This window comes from Dama dama, chromosome 28 (genome assembly GCF_033118175.1).
Source record: "Dama dama isolate Ldn47 chromosome 28, ASM3311817v1, whole genome shotgun sequence".
Taxonomy (NCBI): domain Eukaryota; kingdom Metazoa; phylum Chordata; class Mammalia; order Artiodactyla; family Cervidae; genus Dama; species Dama dama.
This window is the reverse complement of record NC_083708.1, coordinates 23,342,092-23,367,499: the sequence shown is the minus strand read 5'-3', so window position 1 is coordinate 23,367,499 and position 25,408 is coordinate 23,342,092. Positions and strand designations below refer to the sequence as shown.

General features: G+C 41.0%; 1 protein-coding gene across 1 annotated transcript in view; it reads left to right on the top strand.

Moving 5' to 3' along the window:
- The first annotated feature begins 511 nt into the window (after positions 1-511).
- The window catches only part of SNAP91 (synaptosome associated protein 91), a 158,382-nt gene continuing 133,485 nt past the window's right edge, over positions 512-25,408 (top strand). The window contains exons 1-2 of the mRNA XM_061131620.1: positions 512-601; positions 1,560-1,719. Coding sequence (XP_060987603.1) covers positions 1,590-1,719 — 130 coding nt within the window. The 5' untranslated portion in view covers positions 512-601; positions 1,560-1,589. The remainder of the gene's footprint in view (positions 602-1,559; positions 1,720-25,408) is intronic.

The window sequence follows — 25,408 nt, the reverse complement described above, 5'->3', positions numbered from 1 at the left end:
GCCCGGCTGCGCCAACGCCCCCGCCGCCCGGCGCACCCTGCAGACTGCCGGCAGGTGTGCGCGGCGCGCGCGCGCAGTGCGTGCCGGGTGCGGGTCCAGGGAGCAGACGGGCTGCCGGGCGCCTCGCGGAGGGTGGTTGGCTGGGCGGGCGGCGGCCTCCCCGCCTCCCTCCTCTCTGCTCGCGCCTGCCGGGGATGCTCGCGCGCGGCCCCCGTGCCTGGAATCTCGCGGCCCCGGGGGGGCGGCGTGTGTGAGTAGCTGGGAGGGGGCCGCGAGGCGCTGCGTGGAGGACTCGCCCGGGTTTGTCCGCCGCCGTCACCTGACTCGTCGGAGCAACCACAGCTGAGGTGGGGGCGGGGATGGAGCCGCAGCGCGGAGGGCTGGGGAGACGCGGCGGCGGGCGGGTGCGGCTGGCTCCTGGGGCCGCGGGCGGCGGGCGCAGGGACCGCGGAGCTGAGGGCGGGGGCTGGGCCGGGGCTGGAGGCATCGCGCCCCGGGGCACCGGGTCCGCGCGCGGCCGCACACACCCACCCGGCGCGACTTCCTTCGGCGACCCGGGCTCCGCTCATCCTGCGGCGGGCAGCGCCGCTCCTGGGGCGCGGTGAGTACCGGGGCGCCGGCTTGGGCCTCTCCCCGCGCTCGGGCCGCGCGGGGAGCGGGAGGGGATAATCCTAGGGCGCGAGGAAGGGCAGCGGCCGGGTGACAGCTCCGCGGCGCGCTCGAGGGCGGCCGGGGGGCTGGGCTGGGGCTGTCAGTCCTTCTGTACTCCGCTGTCAGGAGGGGCGATGCGCTCCGAGACTCGGGCGCCTCCGCAGAGCCCCGGGGAGGCCCCTGCGGTGGGGCTTTGGGGACGAGGGGAGGGGGCTTCAGGCGGAGGGCCTCGGCGGGGCCCCGGAGACGGCGGCGAGGAGGGAAGGGGAGGCGGACGCGTAACATGGCGCAACGCTAGGATAATCTCCGCCGCGACCGAGGGGGGCCGAGCCGGTTGCTGCAGCGGCGCGGGAAGGAGGAGGGAGGCGGCCCCGGCTTGGGTATCCGGTCCATTCTCCGAAGCCTGCGGGCTGCTCGGAGGAGACGCTGCGGCGGGGAAGCGAGAGGTGGGCGCAGGGCGGGCGCGGCGCCCAGGGAGTAACCCGCACGCACACGGGGCCTGGCCTGGCACCGGAGATCAGGATGCGGGGAAAGTGCTGTTGGACAGAGGGGCGCGGAGGGGTGAGGCGGGCAGCATGGGGGGTGAGGGTGGGGGAGGGAAGTGGAGGGTCGTTCGGGGACATTGTCAAGATGCTGGCGCCGGATCCGCGCTGAGGTTTCTGGAGGGGACCTTGTCTCGCTCAAGGCCTTCCCCACCCCCCCAATCCCCGCCAGACCGCGTCGCCGGTGCGGGGCTTAGCGCGCTGCTGGCTCCGGCAAGGTGGTACCAGGGCGGGGACGTAGAAGAGAGCCTCCGTGCGGCTGGAGGAGGCAAGGCCTGGGTGCTCGAAGGGTCAAGTCTGCGGCTTAAAGCAGGACCATCTCCCCCCTCCCCCGCCCCCCCCCCCGCTCCCCCCTCTTTCCCGCAGAAGAGGAGGCGGTAGACGCGGCCGGAGAAGATGTCGGGCCAAACGCTCACGGATCGGATCGCCGCGGCTCAGTACAGCGTGACAGGCTCCGCTGTAGCCAGAGCGGTCTGCAAAGCCACCACTCATGAAGTGATGGGCCCCAAGAAGAAGCACCTGGACTGTAAGCCTCTCTTTATATAAGTGGGACAGGCGCACGGCCGGGGCGCTCTGGACGCGTGCGGCGCGGCCTGGGCTCGCTGGCCGGCTTATGCTGCAGCCATGCGACCTCGGGGCCGGGCCGCCCCTCACTGAGCTCAGAATCTCCCGCTGTCGAGGTGTCGCCGTGGGTCAGCCCTGAAATCTTGTCTGTGAGCCTTTTTTTTTTTTTTTTTTCCTCCTGCTGCCCTCCAAGGTTTTAGTGGAGAAACGAAATGTATATATATATATATATATATATATATATACACACACCGAGATACCAAGAAATTGTGTATTCTGGTTTAGGCGCTTTTCACCCCCCCCCCTTTTTTTTAAACCCCTTTTCACCCCCGCCCCTTCTCGAGTCCACATTAGAAGAAACCAGGGGTTGCACACTCGTAACTGAAATAACCACCAAAATGGATTTTTGGAAGGTCAGATCTACCACAGCAAACTGAAATAAAGTCAAGATCCTAAAGGAGGAAATTGCACTTCACAGATAATGGAGATTTCATTTTCCACAACCTGGCACACTTCTTTGTCCCATTCTCAGGAACTGCTGGGCAGAATGGCCATGCTGTGGGCACAAAATGGTTGTGCTTTGCCAGCATTTGAGATGGTGCAATTTTAGATGAAAACTTTCAGTTCATATTTTGTTTTTAAAAAAAAAAAAACTTGGTTATTTGATGGGAAAGGCTTTAATCTAGTTTGGAATCTATTTCTAAAGATTTCATTGGATTAGCCTAGTAAATGTTTTGTTATTGAAGGGCTAATAGGGACCCTTAGAAAAAGGTTTTCACCTACTTTGAGTAGTAAGGCTCCTTACAAGTAATAATATATTCTGTAGTTACTGTTTGGTCTTTTGGACCTGCTTAGGATCTATCCTCCTGTGTTGTTTGTTGGTAAAGGTCAGTGTTGGCATGAGAGACATGGGCTAGCTGTACCCACTTCCCATCTGGCTTCCTTTGCCCATTTTCAGATTTTCTTATGCCTCAGGCCTTCCCCAGTGTCTGCCTTATGCAGCTGAGAAAATGACAGCACTGTAAGAATTGACTCTGGTCCTAGTATAAGCAAAGCTTGATGAAGCTTGTAGCTGGATGATGTAAGGATTCTCCAGGCTTGCAAACCTGTTGTCTCATAAAAATGGATAATTTTGCTTCTGGAAGCTTGTCTGAGGGGGGACTCACCATTACTCTCTTCCTGAGAGACTCTTTTTACAAAACGTGATTATGGTATTGTATATTATCCATGCAGTGCGGGGGTAAGAGAGGTCAGCTGGGCCAGGACCCCTAACACAAGTGGAAATTATAAATTCATGACCAGCTCGTTTTGCTGCAGTGTGCTGAATCATTTAGCCATCTTTCCATCAGTTTCCCCAACTCTGAAAGGATGACTCATGTCTGAAAGGTAGGTGTCAGTGTAGCCAATCCTCATAATAGAAAAAGCTATAGGTTATGGATTTGCTAAATGGTTTGAAAATGATAGATCCATATATTGATACCTTTCAGAGAACATTCAGAGGTTTGAGACTTTCCTTAAACATGATTCAGAGAAAGACTGACTCTTCCATAGTCACCTTAATCTTTTGATCTTGGAAAATCTTTTATAAATTTTCCAGGTGGCAGGTTTTTCAGTGTCACCCTCATATGTTAGTGAGTGAGGTGATTGTGAAGATGTGGAATATAGGGGGAAGATTCCATATTTAAATAAATCAGCTGAAGGAGAAACTTGTATCAGATTATTAAGATGAATAATCATAAGAGCTAAACATTTATTGAGCAGTTACTATGTGCCAGGCACTGAGTTTTACATTTCTAATTTATCTTTGCTTAACAGGTTCAGAGAAGGTAACTAATATTCATAGCTTTTAACCACTGCACTTAACTACCATGTGTGGTTTTTTTTAGTAATATTCTCTAGTAAGAGTGGGGAAAGGAACCATATGAACTGGAATGGTCTAATCTTCGGAATACCCATCCTGTTTGCATGGCTTTGTGTGAAATTGAGCATCACAATTCCACATACTTATTGTAATTTTTATGATATGCATGGAAAATTTTTATTCTTTCATTTTAAAAAATGAGCAAAAGCCAAGGACTGAGGAGTATTGGTCTTTCTCTTTAACATTTTACTTTTCCAATAAGGCATAAAATAAATTATCTTCATTTAAAGTCAACCTTAGGGTGGAATTTGGAAAGATATGTATCAAGTTACAGATATGACCTATTTTATTAAACATGATATGGAAAATCTCAACATATAAATGAATAATGTTATATGTATATGCATTGTAGGAAGGCATCTTTGTACAGAATTCTTTGTAATGTTCCTTTCGATAACAGTAGATGATCTTAGTAATTTATTCACAGGTTTCCAGTAACACACCAGTTTTAAAAGTGAGTCACACCAGTTATTAAAACATGCAAACATATAGCTAAGTCTCTCTGTGGGCACTGAAATAATCTTAAGATTATTTAGTCATGAAAATATTAAATGCTAATTAGGAGGAAAAGAGCACAAAATGCAGAGTTGAGGCAATGAAATCAAAAAAGGTTTTGCTAGTTGGATTTGTATGTAATTTTGCAGTTTGGCGTTCAGATTAGAAGGTTGTAAGAACAGAGTTTGTGGTTCTGTGATTTAAAAAAAACAAACAAAAAACCTTGGGTTAATTTGGCTCAGAATCTTTATGAAATGTGTACTTAATATTATTTAAAATACTGGTTTAAAAGATAATTTTTTCTCTTTGGGTTGATAGGCCACAAAAATTATTGTTAACTATGGTAATCTATAAAATAGTGCTTAATGATACATGATTTATGCTTTTGGAGGAATGATTTGTTAACATCTGGAGGCAGAATTTCATATAATAAGAAGGTAGAGAAATAAGGGAATTCTGGACATATATTCTCAATTTTTTTTTCCTTGTTTTCAATAATAGTATGTTTCTCAGAGGAAAAATATATTCAGAAAAGTTTCTCCATAATCAGAAGTTATATATGAAACTTAAAAGATATGATTAAGGATAGAATCCTTAATAATCTAAACAAGGATTCTGTGTCTGCAGGTTCTTTTAGATTATGTAAAGCTTTTATTCCACACTCTACTAGAATAATGTTGCCTTTTGCACATGAAAATTAAACACCTAATCAACGTTTGGAGAAGGAAATGGCAACCCACTCCAGTATTCTTGCCTGGAGAATCCCATGGACAGAGGAATCTGGTGGCCTACAATCCAGGGCGTCGCAAAGAGTTGGACGCGACTGAGGGACTGAACATGCAATCAATGTTACTTTGACATTGGTTTTTTTATACATCCTTTCCCTGTAACATTGTGTACCTATTTGATAGCATATAGAATATCCAGGACTTGGCAAGCATTCACCTACTTGGTTACATTACATTACAAAATGTAAACTGTTTTACATTTCCATTGTTTTTCCTTTTCTGTTTTGTAGTTGATGGCCTAAGGGATGACCCAGGTCAAATAATACAGTAATGGGATCCAGTATAACATCCAGTGCTTGCTTACCCAAATGCTGTGTCAGGGTTAAAGAACAACAACAAAATAAGAGTTGACCCAAAGTAACACCTGCAGGGAGTTACAGCCTTTGTAAGCCTTTTACAGCCCTTGTATAAGATTAATTTTGGTTAACTGCTCTTATGAACAATTTCTATGTATATACTATATTGTTAAAATACCCTGTTTAAGGTTGTCAAAATTTCAATCTTAGAGATTATTATCAACATTAGACCAAACCATATGAAAAGCCAAATCGCTTATCTGTAATCCTATTTTTTTCCATTTTAAACCTCTTGAGAGTTTTTAATAATGAGCTTATTCTACTAATAAGGAATTCAAGTTCTAAAGCTTATGTTTGAGAGATATTGACATTTATAAGTGATTCTTTCCCTCCCAAAATAAGAAAAAAATAAGAATGTATTTCTTCTAAGAATATCAGGTAAAGGTAATAGGAGATATAGACTATGTTTTGATTCAAGGCAAATATTGGCAAATGACCACAGAAGTCCTACCACTTTAACTTCATTTATAAAATATCTACTAATAAGTAAGAAATTTTATGAGTGAACAGAATGAACAATTAATTAAAAAATGTAATTGCTTTACATAGGCTTCTTTAGAAAATAGCATATAAAATACATTTTCATTTATAGAAGTGCTATTTGTATACTGATTCAGTTGATCAGTTTTCAGTTGCTTATCATATCTGTACTTGTGATAACGTATGGTGCTAATATCAAAAGTGTAAGCTAAGCTTACTGAGTAAAATTAATGTGCAGCAGTGTATGAAAGCTTACTGAATACTAGCGTAACTTGCAGTATGAGAAGTGTGCTAACTTGCTGTAAATGTATTTTACTTTGATTTCAGTTCTCATTTAACTATTTGTTGTTGTCCAAAGAAACCCTCTGATTAGACAGAGGCATACTTTGTTCCTTCTTAATTTCAGCAGAAGCCCCAGCCTGTGTGGAAATGGTTTAGAGCAGTCTGTTATTTTTTAGACAGTCAGGAAGAGATGAGGGAAATAGACTTCTAAAGACATCAACACTATTATCATTCATTCCTTAAATCTGAAAGGGTCCAATTTGTGTGGTCCTGTGACATTCTCAGATGATGATCAGCATCCCAGGAGGGGAGAAGAGATCTTACGAGGTGGAGAGGTTAGCAGGAGCAGAAGAAGAGTGGCACAGAGTCTTAGGTCATTTCAGGGAGCTTGCCCTAGAAATGATTTTAAAATATTGGGCTGGCCAAAAAGTTCATTCATACCTCTCAAGAAGGTGGTCTGGGAAAACCCAAATGAACTTTTTGGCCAACCCAATAATTAAGTAGGCTTTATATCAGTTACTTGAACAATAAAGATGTTTTCCTGGATCATTTTACTTCCACATTTTCAGAGAAATATTTTTTTATGGTATAATGTTAAATATCTTTGGGTCACTTTAGTTTTTTCTTTCCCTTTTGTTAGCAGATAACTTTCTTAGAACCAGTATAAAACTGATAAATCATTTTTTTAGAAGTTACTCTAGGGATTTAAGAGATTGTGTATACGAAAAAATATGTAAAACTGTGTATGCAGTAGGTACATTCATATTGTAATTGCAAAATAAGCTTCCTGCATTTTAGATTAAAATCTAGATTTTTGGTTCATTGCCATATTAGTTTTAATGTTTAATAAATGGTTGTTGAAGTCTTAATTTGAAATTTAATCTGTGCACTTAGTTGCCATGGATCTTTCCCTTAGCTTTTCACAAATAAGTGAGGTGAAGTGAAATGAAGTGAAAGTCGCTCAGTCATGTCCGACTCTTTGGGACCCCATGGATTACACAGTCCATGGAATTCTCCAGGCCAGAATACTGGAGTGGGTAGCCTTTCCCTTCTCCAGGGGATCTTCCCAACCCAGGAATTCAACCCAGGTCTCCCACACTGCAGGCAGATTCTTTACCAGCTGAGCCACAAGGGAAGCCCAAGAATACTGGAGTGGATAGCCTATCTCTTCTACAGTCTGTGGAATTCTCCAGGCCAGAATACTGGAGTGGGTAGCCTTTCCCTTCTCTGGGGGATCTTCCCAACCCAGGAATTGAACTGGGATCTCCTGCATTGCGGGTGGCTTCTTTACCAACTGAGCTATGAGGGAAGCCCTTTACAACTAAATATCCTTTTAAATATCTTACCTCCTCTCTTCAAATTGGTTGATGCTGGGATAGGGTGTTCTTTGGAGCTTATCTTGGTTTTAATAACTTGGTAAAGAAGGTCAAATGTGACATGTAACCATGTTCCCTGAGGGCAGAGGATGCTTTCCTTACAGAGTTGTATTTTAGATGATTCAACTCCTGAGCCAGCAGCTCCCGAGAGAGCCTTCCTTATAATCTAAATGCAGTTAAATAATTTGAAAAGCCACATTTCTTGCCATTAAAAAATGTTTATTCTCCAGTTTCACTTTGTTTGTAAGTTCATTTCTCTGTACAGAGGAATACTTTGCTTGCTTGTAAGGGACATGTTGGCTATCTGTTTTTCTTTGGTGTTTATGTAATCTGGAAGCTTCTCTATCTTGTGCTTTTTGTGAAGGGGAGAATAGTTGAATGGCATACTCAGTATTAGTTACATGATGACCTGTAAGTAAAAAATGATGGAATCTTCCTTGGAGCAGTTGGATGAAAGTACCAACCAGAAAGTTATAACCTGAAGTCTGCAGCCCTTCTATAGCTCTTTCTTCCTGCTTTCTCTTCATTTGTGCCAAGTGTGTGAGGATCCTCCTGTCCCCCTCCCCTGTTCTCTCATGTGTGCATAAGATTTCTCTATTATGCATCTTTAGGAAGGCTCTAATGTCTTCTAAGAGATCTTGTGATGTGCCATTCCTGGCTACCCCGGGGAGAGAAGCTAGGAGCTAGATCTTTGCTTTGTGTGGTTTTGCCTTGGGGCCTGATCATTTGTTTTTTCTCCTAGGATTAGCACTTTTATTTTTAAGGTATAACTCTCCTTTCTGCATCAGTTATTTTGTGTCATCTGTATCTTAAACTTCTCGCTCTAGCTCTCTTATGAAATTTTCAAGTATCTCCCTTGAAAACAAACAGAACCTCCTACACACCACTCTCCTTGAATTCTGTGACCTTTCCCAGCAACCAACCTGTCATCCCCTTGCTTTTCTTTCACAACCAAGCTTCTTGAAACAGACACTCATAATTCCAAAGACAAAAAACACAGCTCAAGCCTCCTTTGTATATTCTGTCTCTTTGGCCTAATTCACACATGAAATGTTAAAATCCTTGTAGGGTGTCAGACATTGTCCACTCAGTTGCCCAGGCCACTCCCACAAGGGTTCTCTTTCACTCAAATACAGTGGGTGATCAGTTCTTTTAAAACTCTGACCTCTCCTTCTTTAGCTGTCTTCTACTTGGTTTGATCAGTAATTAGTCTTAATCTGTAAAATGATTAATATTAGTATCTGCCTCAATTTTGGTGAGAAATAAGAGAGAGAATGCATCTAAGATACTCGCCCAGAACTTGACACGCAAACATGCGATGAGCATCAGTTATTACTACCACTGCTGTAGTTGGCATTGCTAGTACCGTTACTGCTGCTGCCAGCATAACAACTGAGACGTGATCCTTTCTGATTTCCTTTTACTGGGCTTGTTTTTTGTCTTCTTTCGATTGCTTTCGTTTTTACTTTAATTCCACTTCCCTCCCCTATAGTTTGGAAACTATACTATTTCAGTCCTTTTAGTGGTTGCCTTTAAAAATTTAATATATGTCCTTAAAGTCTACTTAGACCACTATCTCTTTTTATTCTTCCCCTCAAAAGAGAAATTTAGAAGCTTTTAATTCCAGTCATCCACTTCTTATATGCTATTATTGTCCAGGGTCTTATTGCCCATTGTTGTTTTAATCTCCAAAGCCAGACATTATTATTTCATATAGGCAGTGTTTATGTAGCTATATCCACCTTTACTTTTTTGCTAACCATTCCTTCATTATTTCTTAGGTTTTTCTTGAACTATATCCTTTTGAAGCTCCTTCTGTAAGGTTCTTCAGTGGTAAACTCTGTTTTTGTCTAAAAAAAATCTTTACCCACATTTTTTTTTGAAGGATAGTTTATCTGGATATACAGTTTTAGATTGAGTTATTTTCTCTTTAAAGGTAACATTTGGCTTCCACGGTTGCTCTTAAACGGTCATCTATTAGTCTAGCTACCTTCAGGAAATCTCTCTTTTTCTGGCTGCGTTATAAATCTTGTCTCCTGCATCTGTACTGTATGTCTGTTTAGATGTAGTTTTGTTTCTATTTATCCTATTTGGAACTTGATGGGTTTCCTAAATTTGAGAATTTATGTCCTTCATCAGTTCTGGAAAATCCCCTGCCTTTCTGTTATCTTTGATTGTTCCCTACATCCATTCCCTTTCTTATCTCCTTCAGACATGATTATGTATGTGCTGGACCTTCTCGTTACATCCATCTCTAAATATACCTTTCATAGTTTCTAATACTTTCTTTACTATGCTTTCTTTTTCAGATATCTTCCAGTTCATTAATTCTCTCTTTAGCTATATCTTGTCTGCTTTTACTCCTCTTTAGTTTTTAACTTTATTCATTTATATTGTTGATTTTTGAAGTTTTTCAGTATTACCTTGCATTGAGATAATATACATTTCTTGCTCATATTTTAAGTCTCTCTTTTATTTCTTTACCATTTTCAACACAACTCATTTTATATTCTGTATCTCACAGATCAAGTACATGAAGCTCTGCTTCTGCTATTGTTTTTGCCTGACCTTCAATAATGATTTGTTTCCTTACATGTTTTGTAATTTTGGACTCTGAGATCATGTTGTCTAGGACTTCATCTATGGGAATCCTAGAAAGCCTAACTGTATTTAGAGAGGATTTGTGTTTGCTTCTATAAGGGCCCACATGCATTACCATCCTGGGAATGCCTTAAGTTAATTTCTGTTCTTGGAGCTTCCCATCTAATGCAGATCCAGGTCCATAATTCTTATTCATAATTTGAAAATCCAAAAAGCTCAGAACAAAATTCTTATGGAAATCATTTGTTAACAAAACGTGATCAGTCATAGCCATTTTACTACGTACCTTGAAGGTTCATATCTTGAGTTACAGAAAGACTGTTGTATGTATGTTGCTCAGATTATACTAGATTACTTAGTTTATGGGTGTGTGCCTCATACTACTTTAGGAAAATCTGGAAAATCCTAAATTCTGAAACATATATGACTCAAGGGTCTTGGATAGAGGAGTGTGAATCTGTAATAAAAATGTGAATCACAAATTCCAGCAAGGTGACAAGCAATGTTTACAAATGCCCCAGAAATTTCCCCCCACCACATCTACCAAAGACCTAGGTCGAGTGAATTGTTTTCCTGTGATCTTCCTTTGCTTGAAGGTGTTCTTAGTTGTTTTTTTTCCTCCTAATTTTAGCAAGGAAGTTACTCAAGGGTCCCGGCTCTATGAGGAGGTCTTGGTTCCAGTTAGCCGTCTTGCTTAGTCCCCACCGCCTGCCCGGTCTTTTGTTCTTCAAAGGCCTGTTAAAATCTAAGCTTCTGGCCAGTCAGACTAGCACATGGCCTCAGGTCAGCCTTCTCTCAAGGATCAGTTTACCATGTGGTTTTCTGCATCTTCTTTCGTTTCTGGCCTTGGATTGCTTTTACCTCTTCATGAATACAGACAAATGAGTGGAAGGTGCCTGTAATATTTATCTAAATTATCAGGTGTTTTCCTCCTTGCTAGTTCACCTGTATGCTAGAAATGCAATCCACCTATTTCCCCATCCTCTGCGCCCCCATCCCCTTTACACACCCCATTGTTCATTCCAGAGCAATGCTGACATTCATCAGCTTCGTTATACTCTGCATTATTTGGGGGCCTTTGTACATGCTGCTTCTGTATCTTTATATATTTTAAAATCTCATTTCTGAAACCTACTGAAAAGGAATGAGTGAAACTAGGTTTCAGAAATGAGATTTTAAAATTGGTTAAAATTATAGCCTTGATAGGAAAAGTGTTTTGGTTATGGATTTAAAGCCTATGTGTGCTTCTCTTGTATATCATTATTGATGAAGTGGTGGATGACTGTATGTTCATATCAAGAAAACTCTTCACTGGCCTCATGTGGGTGTAGATGTGTGTTCCCATTTGCTTTGGTTCGTTTTGAGTTGGATACAGTTGGGTAGCATTGTTTTTCACTGGCCATTTTATAATATATAACTACCTACATTATTAATGGTAAGGATAGTTATAGAAGAAAAATGTTATTTCAAAAATAGCTACATGCTGTTAGTTTTCACTGAAATGATTATTATTCACTATATGTACAGTGATATAACATTACCATTAACAGCTTGAGGGTTTTAGAGAAACAGTGAGGAAAGGAGACAACATAACTGAAAGCTTTGGATTCTTTTACCTTTGTAAAGAGAACAGTGAATATCAGCATGTTTAATTTGGCTTTTCATGGCCTGTTTGGAGAAACTAGAAGTTACTTTTAGTATTGAGGCTTTTAGTAGCTTTATTAAACACAATCCTATCATTTATTCATTTAACAAACATTTGCTGCTGCCGCCAAGTCGCTTCAGTCGTGTCCGACTCTATGTGACCCCATAGATGGCAGCCCACCAGGCTCCCCCATCTCTGGGATACTCCAGGCAAGAACAGTGGAGTGGGTTGCCATTTCCTTCTCCAATGCATGAAAGGGAAAAGCGAAAGTGAAGTCGCTCGGTTGTGTCTGACTCTTCGCAACCCCATGGACTGCAGCCTACCAGGCTCCTCCATCCATGGGATTTTCCAGGCAGGAGTTATTGGAGTGGGTTGCCAGTGCCTTCTCCAAACAAATACTTGAGTGTTTACTAAATGCCAGGAATTGTTCCGGGCTTCCCAGGTGGCGCAGTATAAAGAATCCACCTGCCAGTGCAGGAGATGATAGAGACACAGGTTCAATCCCTGGTTCAGGAAGATCCCTGGAGAAGGAAATGGCAACCCACTCCAGTATTCAAGCCTGGGAAATCCCATGGACAGAGGAGCCTGGTGGGCTACAGTCCATGTGCTCGCAAACAGTTGGGCATTACTGAGCACACACACAGCACTGCCAATAATTGTTCCAGAAGGCGTGGGATACCAGAGGGAGCAAGATACACAACTCTTGGCATCAGAGAGCTTGCAAGTTACTTGGGTAGACAGAAAATGAAAAAAGCTAATTGCATGTTGTTTTAAAAGAAGTTTTAACAAGGGAGATGAAGTCCTCCATGGAGGTGCATTGCAGCAGAGGTGATGTTTAAGTCCAGCTTTAAAGAATGAGCATGACTGACCTGGGTGAGGGGTAGACCAGGGCTGTCACAGACTGTTGTGTTGGAAGAGGCTTGGGGTGACCAAGACACATTTTGGGAATTGAAAGAAGTTAAATAAGGGCTGCTAAAAGACTAAGGTCAAGAAGACTGAGAAGTATACTTGTTTCAATGCTGTTCTCTCTGAACATCCCACCCTCGCCTTCTCCCACAGAGTATAAAAGTCTGTTCTGTACATCTGTGTCTCTTTTTCTGTTTTGCATATAGGGTTATCATTACCGTCTTTTAAAATTCCATATATATGCGTTAGTATACTGTATTGGTCTTTATCTTTCTGGCTTACTTCACTCTGTATAATGGGCCCCAGTTTCATCCATCTCATTAGAACTGATTCAAATGAATTCTTTTTAATGGCTGAGTAATATTCCATTGTGTATATGTACCACAGCTTTCTTCTTCATTCGTCTGCTGATGGGCATCTAGGTTGCTTCCATGTCCTGGCTATTATAAACAGTGCTGCGATGAACATTGGGGTACACATGTCTCTTTCAGATCTGCATTGAAACAAGTATACTATCAAGGGTGAAACTGATCACCAGGCCAGGTTGGATGCATGAGACAAGTGCTCAGGGCTGGTGCACTGGGAAGACCCAGAGGGATGGGATGGAGAGGGAGGTGGGAGGGGGGATCGGGATGGGGAACACACGTAAACCCATGGCTGATTCATGTCAGTGTATGGCAAAACCACTACAATATTGTGAAGTAATGAGCCTGCAATGAATAAAAATAAATGGGGAGAAAAAAAAAAAAGAAGATTGAGAAGGCTATGAGACGAGACCTGAGTTGTGGGTAGGGCCAGATCTGGAGGGTCTTCTAGGCTCCAGAGAATATTAGAAGTTGTCCAAGCTTTTCATTTTTACAGATGAGGAGTCCCAAAGAGGTGAAAATGACACATTCTTTGTGTGTTAATACTGAATACTTCTCTCTGACTTGAGCAGCTGCCCTGATGGGTCATTGCTTTGTTCACCTAATTCTGATTGCTGTGCCTTTGCCAGATAATATTCTCTGTGTGGGGTCACCTAGGAATGTAACATACCTGCATACTTGTTTACGAGTGTGAATTCAAATTCACCATAAATGCAGACGTAACCCTGGGCACTTGTGACACAGGGACTGTCATGCAGCTGCCCCTGATGCCTGTTCCAGACCTTGTCCTGCCAGTCTGATCCCTGCTCACCTTTTGCCTCTCCTTGTCTTTTGCTTGGCTCTTGGGTCCTGGCGCTGACAGCAGAGAATGGTCCCTATGCCATTGGTGACAATGAAGACTGTAAAGATTACAGACACGTGTCATTTAGTTGAAAGTCTTCTAAAAACGGTGTGTTAAAATAAACTTCAAGGTCTCTTAGTTTGATCTTCTTCTTGTGGTGACATTATTTATAACATTCCTTAACTATCATGACTGAAATAAGAGAATTTTGTAAATCAGGTTCCCAACCATTAAAATTCTAAAACAAAAACCCCAAAATATAAACCCTCCCCAAACCCCCCCAAAGCACCATATATATTAAGTATATCTACGTATGTTTGCACCATACTTCGTTGGGTTGGTCTGTTAGCCTGTTAACACCAAAGGAAAAATAGAAAAGTTGTTAAAATTTAGGTTAAGAAAATATCTGTGTGAAGAATATTTCCCTTCTCCTATTCTTTCCAAAGCCAGTTGCTTTCATATCACTGTCGTTTGTAATTTTTCCTGAGGTAAATATTAAAAAGATATCAGAAAATATCCTATTGATTCTTCCCTAATAGAAATTTTAAAAAACTTCATATAATCTCATTATCAACTTAATTAGCATCAAATTGTACAGCTTACAGATCTGTCATCTAGCTAAACACTTCAGTTAGACCATGGCATAATGAAGTTTTGGGTTTTTTTGGTCTTCCTATCCCAATAGAATTGCAGTGTGTTCATGTTTTTCTGGTCTCTTCATTAAGTATTTTAACACTTAACACTCTGGTTAAGTGTTAACCAGAGTTAACACTGGTTAACTACCTTGGTTAACTCTACTACACTGGTTTGGCTACCCTTGACTGAGCATGAGTGTACTCATTTAAGGTACACGGAAGAGTTATTTGAGCCTGTGCTAATGGACAGGCTACACTGTTTTTAACACCTGCCTCTCCTCTTTGCTTTGTCTATGTCTGTCTGTTCTTTTTCCCCCCCAAGAATTTTCATCATAGTTCCAAAGGAGTCATTTAATTTTTAGTTATACTTCATTGCATGTTTTTTGAAGAACAGTGTGCTGTAGTAACATTGCTATGTCAAGAGTCGGTTCTGTGTATGTATGTGTGTGTATATATGGAGTGGTAGAACAGAGATTTGACTTTGGTCCTTCTTGTGGATCATTCTAATCATTTCATGCAGTTACACTGTGAATTCAGCAAAAGATGCTTCTTTAATTGAGTTCAGTATTACTTTTTCAGGTGGAAAAATAAGAGTGTAAGTTGGGCACTCAATTGGCGGGAGTGTACATTGATACAGACTTTTGGGAGGACAGACTGGCAATACTAGTCAAAACTCTTGCAAATCCTTTGGTTCAGGAATTTGTTATAAATTTGTCTCAGATAAATAATTGGAAAAATGGAGAAAAGTATGCATTTAAGGGTATTTGTTGCAGCAGTCTATAGGAATACAAAATAATACACCTAAATACTTGATGGTGTGTGCCAACAATAAGCAACTGAGCAACCTTTAAAAATGAGTTTCTTAAAGTATAGTTGACATGGAAAGACAAGTGATGAGATATAATTCAGTTTTCATTTTTAAAGGAAGTATGTGTGTGCCCATAGTATTTATTTTGGTAGAATATATGCGAAAATGTTATCTGTGGATGGAAGGACTTTTACTTTCTGCTTCATACTCATATTAATCATGACTGTTTTGAATGTGAGTTACAAGAATATAGATCAAACTGTTTTGACAAACAGCTTCACCAAGAGAAAGGGACTGTCTTCTTAGAGCTAAAGTTTTAGACAAGCTTAAGGAAAAACACTGGTTAACTTTGCTCAGGTCCTGGGTGACCTGTATGAATACGTCATGATGCTAACAGTTTCTAGTCCAACCAGAGCTACTTAGTGGGGAACCCTAAGAGCTAGTGGCTTGATACAAGTTTTGTTTGTTGCTCACATCACAGTTTGCTATAGGTAGTTCATCCCATCTTGGCGAATTCCTCACCTAGTGTTTCAGAGCCCTCCAGGATTCTATGCATCTGTCTTATGGAGGAAGGAAGACGGAAAGGGGAGTAAGTATTGCAGGGAAGATTGAGGTGATGATGCCTGGGCATCATTTCCACCTATTTTCCATTGGCAAGATTTCAATGGCCTCACCAAAGTGTAAGAGAAAGTAGGAAATGAAGTCTAGCTATGAATCCAAGAGGAGAAGGAAATGGGATATGAACACACAATTGTTGTCTCCACCATGCCCATGGAAAAAGATTATAGCTTGTCACCTGTATTTTAAAAACACTTATTTTAGGCCACTGAGATCTCCAGAGATTTCATTCCTATACTAATGTCATTAATATCTAGCAATAAGCTGCGTGTGTGCTAAGTCACATCATTTGGGCCCGAGTCTTTGCAACCCCTTGGACTGTAGCCCGCCAGGCTCCTCTGTCCATGGGATTCTCCAGGAAAGAATACTGGAGTGGGTTACCATTTCCTTCTCCAGGAGATCTTCCCAACCCAGAGGTTGAACCTGCATCTCATGTCTCCTGCATTGGCAGGCGGGTTCTTTACCACTAGCACCACCTGGGAAGCCATGCTAGTTGCTGTTTGTTTTTTTTTTTTTTTTCCTGTGAGGCCAGATAATTCTGGAAATGAATGACAAACGGCAGGTCAATAGCCTTACTGCATATTCCTCCATCCTTGGCAGACATTGCAGATTGATTCTGGCACTGTTTCTTCAGAGCCATTGATTTGGCCTCAGAGTGCACCCATATACAATGTTTTGGATTTCTGCTGTCAGTCATAGTTGACATTTAAGATGAAACAAATTTGCTGTCACTTGTCTAGGCAATTTATCTATGTTGGCTACTGAGGCATATTGCTCACTAGATTTATTTATCTGAATTTATTTATTTATCCAGAATTGACATTCATCTTGGTTGGTTCCAAGCCTGAGGTTCATATGCCAGTGGTCTTGTCTTTAAAAGCCAGTAAGAGAGTAATTTGTATGGTTAGGCCATGGGGGTGGGGGGGAAGTTCTTCCTTGCTCCATTTAATAGCAAAAGGGTGCTGTTCTTGATTTTTTGTTTTGTGTTAACAGAGACAGTTATAGCAATTGTGAGACAGGGAAAGGATGCTTTGAATTTTTACACTTAAAAATCTACACTTTCTCTAGGCATGGAGTCTGATGTTAATCAATTGCCTTTAAGTTTTACAAAGCATAATAGAATTTTCGTATCAAGGAATTTTCTTTGAGCTGCTACTCAAGTGTCTACAGGGATATGATTTCTTTTTTAATATGATTCTTGATTTACTTGTTCGATGTCTAATATATTAGCAGTCTCTTTTTCTCTGTAAGATTTAAGTGAAGAAAAAGAAAGGAACCTCCACCCCCACAGGGCTGAAGGGGGTGAGCATTGTGCTTGGCATGTGTACTGGATCTAGTTGCTGTTATCTTCACAAACCCCTGGGAAGTAAATTCTCTTCTCCTAGGGAGGTGGGGAAACTCACCTAAAGTCCCACATCTATTGCAGGAAGCATCCAGGGGTTCTAACTGCAAGACAAAGGATTTTTTTTTCCCCCTTGTATTGTGTTTTTTGATTGTTGTCTGAGTCTCTAGTATCACAGGTAGCAATAATTCAAAGGAAACTAAGCCAATTAAAATACCATGTGATTGTTGTAGGGAGGAAAAGTCAGGGTGAGCTCTAATGCCAGTCCACTAGCTAATTAGCTTGATGGGCAAAACCCCTGTGACTATTCTCTTCTGGCTAAGGGGAAAAAAGGTGGGTAGGGGTAGTTTCAAATGACTATCCTTAACCCAGTCTCACTCCTCTTAACAGTCACTCTCTTGATGATTTGCTACTGAAGCCTTTATTTGAACATATTAGTTAATTAAGGAGTTTGGGCAGTGCTGGGAGGTGCAACAGGAGAACTGATTTGTGATCAGAGGCATACGTGCATGCTTAGTTGTGTCTGACTGACTGCGGCCCCGTGAACCATAGCTCCCCAGGCTCCTCTGTCCTTGAGAGATTTCCCAGGTTAGAATGCTGGAATGGGCTGCCATTTCCTTATTCAGGGAGAGCCCTGACCCAGAGATCGAACCTGCATCTCTGGCGTCTCCTGCGTTGGCAGGCAGATTCTTTACTACTGAGCCACCTGAGAAGCCCTGTGATAAGAGGACCTATGGTAATTCCAGACTCTTTTGCTCTCTGGCTGTGATCTTGGCCAGGGGAACTTCATTTCTTTGCACTTCAATCTCCTTTTTTCCAAGGCATCACGGGGTTATGTAACATTTACATGAATAGATTTGTTAAAAACAATAAACTTCAACCCTAAAGGGTAGGTTAGTCGCTAAGATGTGTCTGACTCTTGCGACCCCATGGACTATAGCTTGCCAGGCTCCTCTGTCCATGGGATTCTCCAGGCAAGAATACTGGAATGGGTTACATTTCCTTCTCCAGGGGATCCTCCTGACCTAGGAATGGAACCTGGGTCTCCTGCATTGCAGGCAGATTCTTTACCAACTGAGCTACGAGGGAAGCCCCAACCCTAAATGACTCTACAGATTATTGTTATTAGAGAAGTAAGCCTTCCAAGCCCCAACAGTTATCATCCTAGGAAATCTTTCAGGTACGCTGTGTGGCAGTAAATATACATAGAAAGCTCAGCCTCAGCTGCTCTCCGCTTCTCTTTGGCATCTGCTGGAGAGATGATAGTTTATTCCTAGAAGATAAGAGAATTGGGCAATTAAACCCTCACTGTGTGGTTTTCATGATCTTGTTTTTATTCTGTTGACAGATGTTAGTACTAATTATCAAAATACAAGTGTAACTTGTGTTTGATTAAAATCAGCTACTAAAATAGATTGTTGAGACTTGATGGTATAGGCTTAAGCTTTGCATTTTAAGTTTTAAGCTTTTCAAACGTAGAGTCTTTTAGTAAAAGAAGGTTGTTGCTTCTTTAAGAAAAATAATGGTAGTTGTTCACTGAAATGTTTGACAAGACACGTAGGCAGTGATAAAACTGAAACATATGGAGTGACTTTATTGTTGGATCTAGATTCTTCATGGTTAGCATTTTGTACTATTGTCGGTTTATATTTGAACACATGAATAGAAATGGAGAGACACTAAATATATTGATTTGCATTAAGCATTATTGAATTGAGGAAAGATTCTTAAAATATTTACAAAAAATTTTTGAACTGGAGTAAAATTGATTTTAAAGTTAGGTCAAGTTTCATGATGAATCTCAATTTATATTGTATATACTAATATTTGAAGGATTTAATAATTTTTAGGGCTAATAGGTAAACAAGGCTTTGTAGAACCACATAACAAAATGCAGTCAATAAGTAATGTTAAGGATACTGATGTTCATTGTTTGTGTTGAAAACATTTAAAAAAACTGTTAACAGAATAATTGAATCCTTAAAAATTTTACATGTGAAAATTTAGTCCTTACAGCTAACAGTAAGCTTTGTAGTTGTGGTTAAGCATTCATAACATTTAATAAACTAGTTGGCCAGGTGCAGTATAACTTTGCAAGCAAGCCAAGTTGCTTCAGTCATGTCTGACTCTTTGTGACCCTATGGACTGTAGCCTACCAGTCTCCTCTGTCCATGGGATTTCCCAGGCAAGAATACTGGTGTGGGTTGCCATGCCCTGCTCCAAAAAGTCTTCCTGACCCAAGGATCAAACCCAAGTCTCTTAAAGTCTCCTGCATTGGGGGATGGGTTCTTAACCACTAGTGCCACCTGGAAAGCCCCTATAACATTAGGAAGGTTATAGTATGTAGAGCTTGTCAAAATCATAATTAGCTCATAATTAGGAACTATTTCATTTTCAAACATTGTTTTTTGTTACATATTTCTGAAAATGTATAAACTTGGCTGACCTCTGTTAACAGTGTGAAAAGGGGAAGCATTTGTCTTGATGTGGGAGTACCATTTTTTGAGTTAAAAACTTAATTAAAAAACCCAGGAATTAATTATTGGTAGTAGAGCATTGGAGTTGAAATGCATAAGAAATGGTATATTAGCAATGTCTGCACCATTGTACGATTCACCATGTATCTCAGATCTTGGATATTTTATATAAAATCATGTTATATGGTAGTTTAAATAATTTTCTTTATATTATATGATTGTTCTCAGAAGAATTAATACCTTTCCCATTCTAATATAATGATTATTTTTGGACTGTTAGTTAATATAGGAGCCAAACTAATCCTGCCCGTCTCATTTCTTATAATGCATAGTAGAAGAGATAGAATTGAAGGGTATTAGGGAATGATATGCAAAAGCAGAAATTGCCATAGCTTAAGACTTAACCTGTTTCTCTTGAGCTGAAGATTCACCTTCCTGTTTCTAGACTTACTCCTATGAAAATGCATAAGGGTTTGTACTGTCAGCCTTCTCTTTTCTTGCAGGTATGTCAGTTTCGTTACAACCAACCAATCAAAGCAACTTGTTCAGTGTATCTGTTGCTTTAACAGAGAATTGAGTATTTTATTATTAATGTGTAACTGAGCTGAATCATGTTTTGCTAGACCTACAAACCTTCTTCCAAGTGCTTTGTAACTAATTTTGACATCTTAGAATATGATTTATTCAGCAAAAGAAGGCTAATGAGATCACAGTTTTTTCAAAAGCTATGCTGAAGGAGGGGTACTTCAGAAATGTGTTCCACATCATAGTATATTCCTCAAGGAGAGGTTTGTTTATCATAGTAGTATTAGGAGGTACTTCCTGGAAAAAATATAAATACTCAAGTTTAGTTATTGCTCTGGGTTCATTGTCATTAGGAAAACCTTCAATATGTGATGTTCCCTTTAATCCTTATATTCAAGAAAATTTACCTGAGAGTGTTTTTTTATATTAAAATGAATGCAAAAGAAATTTTAATTAATTGCTCAGAGATAGGGTGGAGTAGAAAGAAGTTAAGATGAATAAAAATTTTTTTCAAAATTAGGGGCCTTATTCTTTTTGGTCGTCTTTCTTGATCTTTAGATGATAAGTGAGTACTTAAATGATAGAGTACCATCATAGTGAAGTTGGGTTAATGTTTTCCAGATTTTAAAAATATTTATCCCAAAGTTTCCATTTTTTAGCACTTGTTTTCTGTATAATTTTACATATAATCTACCTTTTTTTAAACCATTCCTTGTATGATTAAAATGTATTTGGGTTCATTTGCCATTGATACGTTCAACACATGTTTATTGAGGACCATATTCTGCTAGGTGTTGGGTTTCTTGCTCTTATGGTTTTATAATTTGGTAAGAGAGCCAAAATAGAGCTTTCAATTCCAAGAAATTAATTGGATGCTTGTTTGAAAGCTGTACTATGTTGTTTCATAGGCATGTTATAAAGACTTCAGTATGTTCAAATACACAGGATGCCTGACAATTCAGTTACCATGAAGGCTGCTTTGTCATCAAACTGTCTTGGCCCCTCACCCACTTCCCTTTTTCTGGGTGGTTCTAACTGTCCATGTCCCTAATGTTGCAGATGGGATGGGGGAGGCTGTTCTAAGGCCTGCTCTGAATCTTGATGGGTGGCTCATCTGAAGGATGAAAGATCTTGAATCACAGGTACCTTTACTACTTCTGAGTGACACATAGTTTCATTGAAGGGTGTGGTGGGGACTCAGTTTAGCAGAGACTTTTCCCTGAACTTACTGCTTAGTAAGATGCTGTGAAAAAGCAGGTAAGACAGAGCAGCTTCTATTGAGTCCTCATAGGGTGGACAGGTAAACAGACCAGTAATAATATGCCATTATAGGTGATGTGGAGCAGGTATAACCAATATTCTGGGACAGCACAAAGGAGGGATGGTCAGTTTTGCCAGAAGTGAGTCAGGAAAGGCTTTACTGAATTGGCGATGTTTGGCTGCATATAGGGAGACTAATAGGAGTTTGCCAGGCAAAGAAGTGTGACTAGGCACAACATACTTCAGTTCAGCTCAGTCGCTCAGTCGTGTCTGACTCTTCGCGACCCCATGAATTGCAGCACGCCAGGCCTCCCTGTCCATCACCAACTCCTGGAGTTTACTCAAACTCATGTCCATAGAGTCGGTGATGCCATCCAACCATCTCATCCTCTGTCCTCCCCTTCTCCTCCTGCCCCCAATCCCTCCCAGCATCAGGGTCTTTTCCAATGAGTCAATTCTTCGCATGAGGTGGCCAAAGTACTGGAGTTTCAGCTTCAGCATCAGTCCTTCCAATGAACACCCAGGACTGATCTCCTTTAGGATGGACTGGTTGGATCCCCTTGCATACTTACTGTGTAGTGAAAAAGAAAGAGAGCTAGAGTGGGACTGCGTAGTAGAGGATGATAGGGCCAGTGCTAAGTTTTCATTTTATAATGAGATTTAATTTTTTAGGAATATGTTAATATATCTGGTTACGTAGTAGATGTCTACATTTATGGAGAATGGAGACTGAATAGGGAAATTGGAGTGAGTCAAGTGAGATTGACTGTCTGAACAAGGAAATTGCCAAGGAGATCAAGTGAAGAGGCTAGATTTGCAAGGATATTCTGCCACAGAAGCTGTGGGGACTGTGTTTGAAGGGTAAGGGGGAAAGGTTAGAGACCAGAGAAACCTAAGCTTTTAATTTGGCTAACTATGGAAGCAGAATTAATGAGTTTGAAAACTTCTAGACTCTTACTCCCTCAGAACATCCCGAACAGAACTACCTATTTTCCCCTCACACCCACTTTATCTCATGTCAGTCATCCGGATGTCAGTTGATAGCAGCTTCATCCATTCCATTGCTTGTTGTCGAGGTCCTCCTCTACTCCTTTCTTTCTCTCCTCCCCTTTATTCTGTCAGTCAGGAAAACCTGTTGGCTCTGCGTATCTGCAAACATGTAGTGATCCATCCACTTGTCACCATCTCCTCTGCCAGTCCCAGCCACCACCATCTCTTACCAGGATTACTGCAGTAGCTGCATAATTCTGCAGCTTGAGCGATCCTTTTTAGTGTCATTCTAGTCTGTGGCTCTGTTCTGCTCAAAACCTCCACTCCATTCCTCCTCAGGTGGAAAGGCTTTATAATGACCTCCAAAGTCTGTAGGATCTCCCCGCCAACCCCGGGCTGTAGACACGTTGCCCTCTTACTGTTCCTGAGCAGGTCGGGCCGGCCTCCACCCTGGTACCAGCCGGTTTCTTCTGCCTCAAATGCCCTTTCCTGCAAGTGAAATGGCCTCTGTCTCCTACAGTATAGTAGGAGAGAAGGAAATGTATGTAGAAAGAAGATATTATTTTATTTATTAATCACGTTATTAATCTTATTTAAGTTCTCAGGTGAATTGTGGTGCAGGGATAGTTTGCAAGTTTTAGCCACAGTTGTATGTTAGCTGAACATCAGGTGAACTTCATCACAAACATGGGGCCCATGTAGAATTAGTTTCCTGAAGGGCATGAAGTAATTTGCTATTTTTGTCCTCGAAACGGGTTTTCATTGTCACAGTGCTATGTAAGAACAACTAAATCCATGCAGTAAACATGTACATTGCAAATAAGTGATTAACCCCAAATCCCCCACACCCCTTACTCTGCCTACATTGTTAGAGTTCATCAATCCCTAGGATGAGCTTGAAGAGCTTCAGTGAGGCATAGAATTCCTAGCTAACTGCAGTCTACCCAATCATGTTAAATTTTGTATCATGTCCATTTCTAACTACAAAAACTTGATAAACTGGACCTTTATCATAAGGGCTTAAATTTTTGTGTAAAAATTATTTTCTAAGAAAGCCAAAACCTAGTGGACATAACTTTTTCTTAAAGCAAAGACCAAAAGGGTCTAAATGGACTTGAAGCCCATCATTATTGTTTTTTTTTTAATATTTATTCATTTGGCTGTGCCGGCTGTTAGTTGCAGCACGTGGGATCTTTCGTTGCAGCATGCAGACTCTTAGTTGCAGCATGTGGGATCTAGTTTCCTGACCAGGGATCAGACCCAAGCCCCCTCCTTTGGAAGTTCAGAGTCTTAGGCCTGGACCACTAGGGAAAGTCCTGCTTCATTATTGTTAATTAGCAGAACTGGGCAATTATCAATAGACTCTCAAACTGTTTTGATTTTTTTTTTTAAACAAACATGTTAGGAGTTGATATCAACTTCTTTACTTTCATCCCTTCTTTACTCAGTTGTACCTTTGTATGAAACAGCATTGAAGAAAAATTTAAGTTGTACTAACTGAAATTAGAATTGATACATTTAGTGTCAGCTGTTGTATGATTCCAGTAATCCAAGTGGATGTAGCCACTGGCCTAAGGTATATTTAAGCTCTATGTATTATACTTGAAATTCCTCTAGGTTGCCTAGATAATAACAGAGTATAAAAAAGTAAAGTATGAGAGTGATTTTTACCCCCATATAGTGGCCTAGGCCAAAATTGAGCTCTCAATTTAAGTAATCTGCTGAATTTGTCAAAAGAGATTCTTTAATATTTAAATTTCAATAAATTCATCACAGTCTACTCCCTGGTTGTTGTTAAATACCTCCGAGGCCAGTAACTCTTAAAAAAACAAAATGGTAAATTTTATTAGGTAAATATGACCAACCTATTCTGAAGAATATTTGATGTAATAAAAATAGTGCTTAACTAAGGAGCCAGCTTACACCTGAGAGACTTCATCTAATTTTGTCTGTTTTGCAGGCCTGGTACAGGAAGAACCCAGATAAAATTTTGAGAGAAAAATCAGGGCTGGCTATATGATATGAAGGAAGGCTAGACCTGAGCAGTTGAGATAAAGGCAGGGTACATGCCAGTTTAGCAGTAAATATCAGTGAATAGGTCTCCTGTTCACCAGGTCCTGTTCTGGATACTTGGGGGGTGCATCAGTGAACCAAGTAGATGAAAATACTTCCCTGGTAGAGTTTACCTTAAAGGTGGGTAAGACCATCAATAAGCAATAAACATAAATAAATTGAGTTAGATGTTGAAGGCAAAAAGTGGGATAGAAAAAAAGATGAAAGCACAGATGTAGAAATTCATTTGGTGGGACCTTGAATTTGAGATAAAAATGGCTGGATTTTATGTGATAGACCCTTGAAATTGATGTTTATTGTAACAATAATCATCATGGTTTTCCCCCTCCATCTCTTCTTCCTTTAAGAAAGAGGAGTCATTATATCATGGCTCAGAGGTTTCTTTTAAGAGAAGAATCAGCTCAAAGAGATGATTTTGAGAACCTCGGTCTTGTTGAATGTAGAGAGGTCAGGAAGGATAGGAATCTACTCGGTAGAATTATCTCAGAAGACCAGGTTCTGAAGGTTTGTTTGGTGGTGTTTACAATGAAATTGGGAAGAGTGGATAGAATAAAAGGCTTGAGGACATTTGCAACACTTGCTATGTGCTATGATCAGGAAAGAGAGATGCCAGGGATCCCAATTCTAATTTAGTTCTAGGATGGCTGAATAAGAAGTTAAGCAGTTAACAAAGTTAGGGATGATCCCTCTTGGTGTTGAACCTCACTTTAATTCTCTGGAATCACAACGAGGTGAATGTTTTGGACAGGGAAAAGCAAAGTAATTATGATTTCCTCGATTCTTTCTTAGTCTGTGCCAAACAACACATTAGGCATTGCTCCTCCCGCTCCTGCCCTTTGCCAGAAATGAGACTTCTCCTCATGTGGA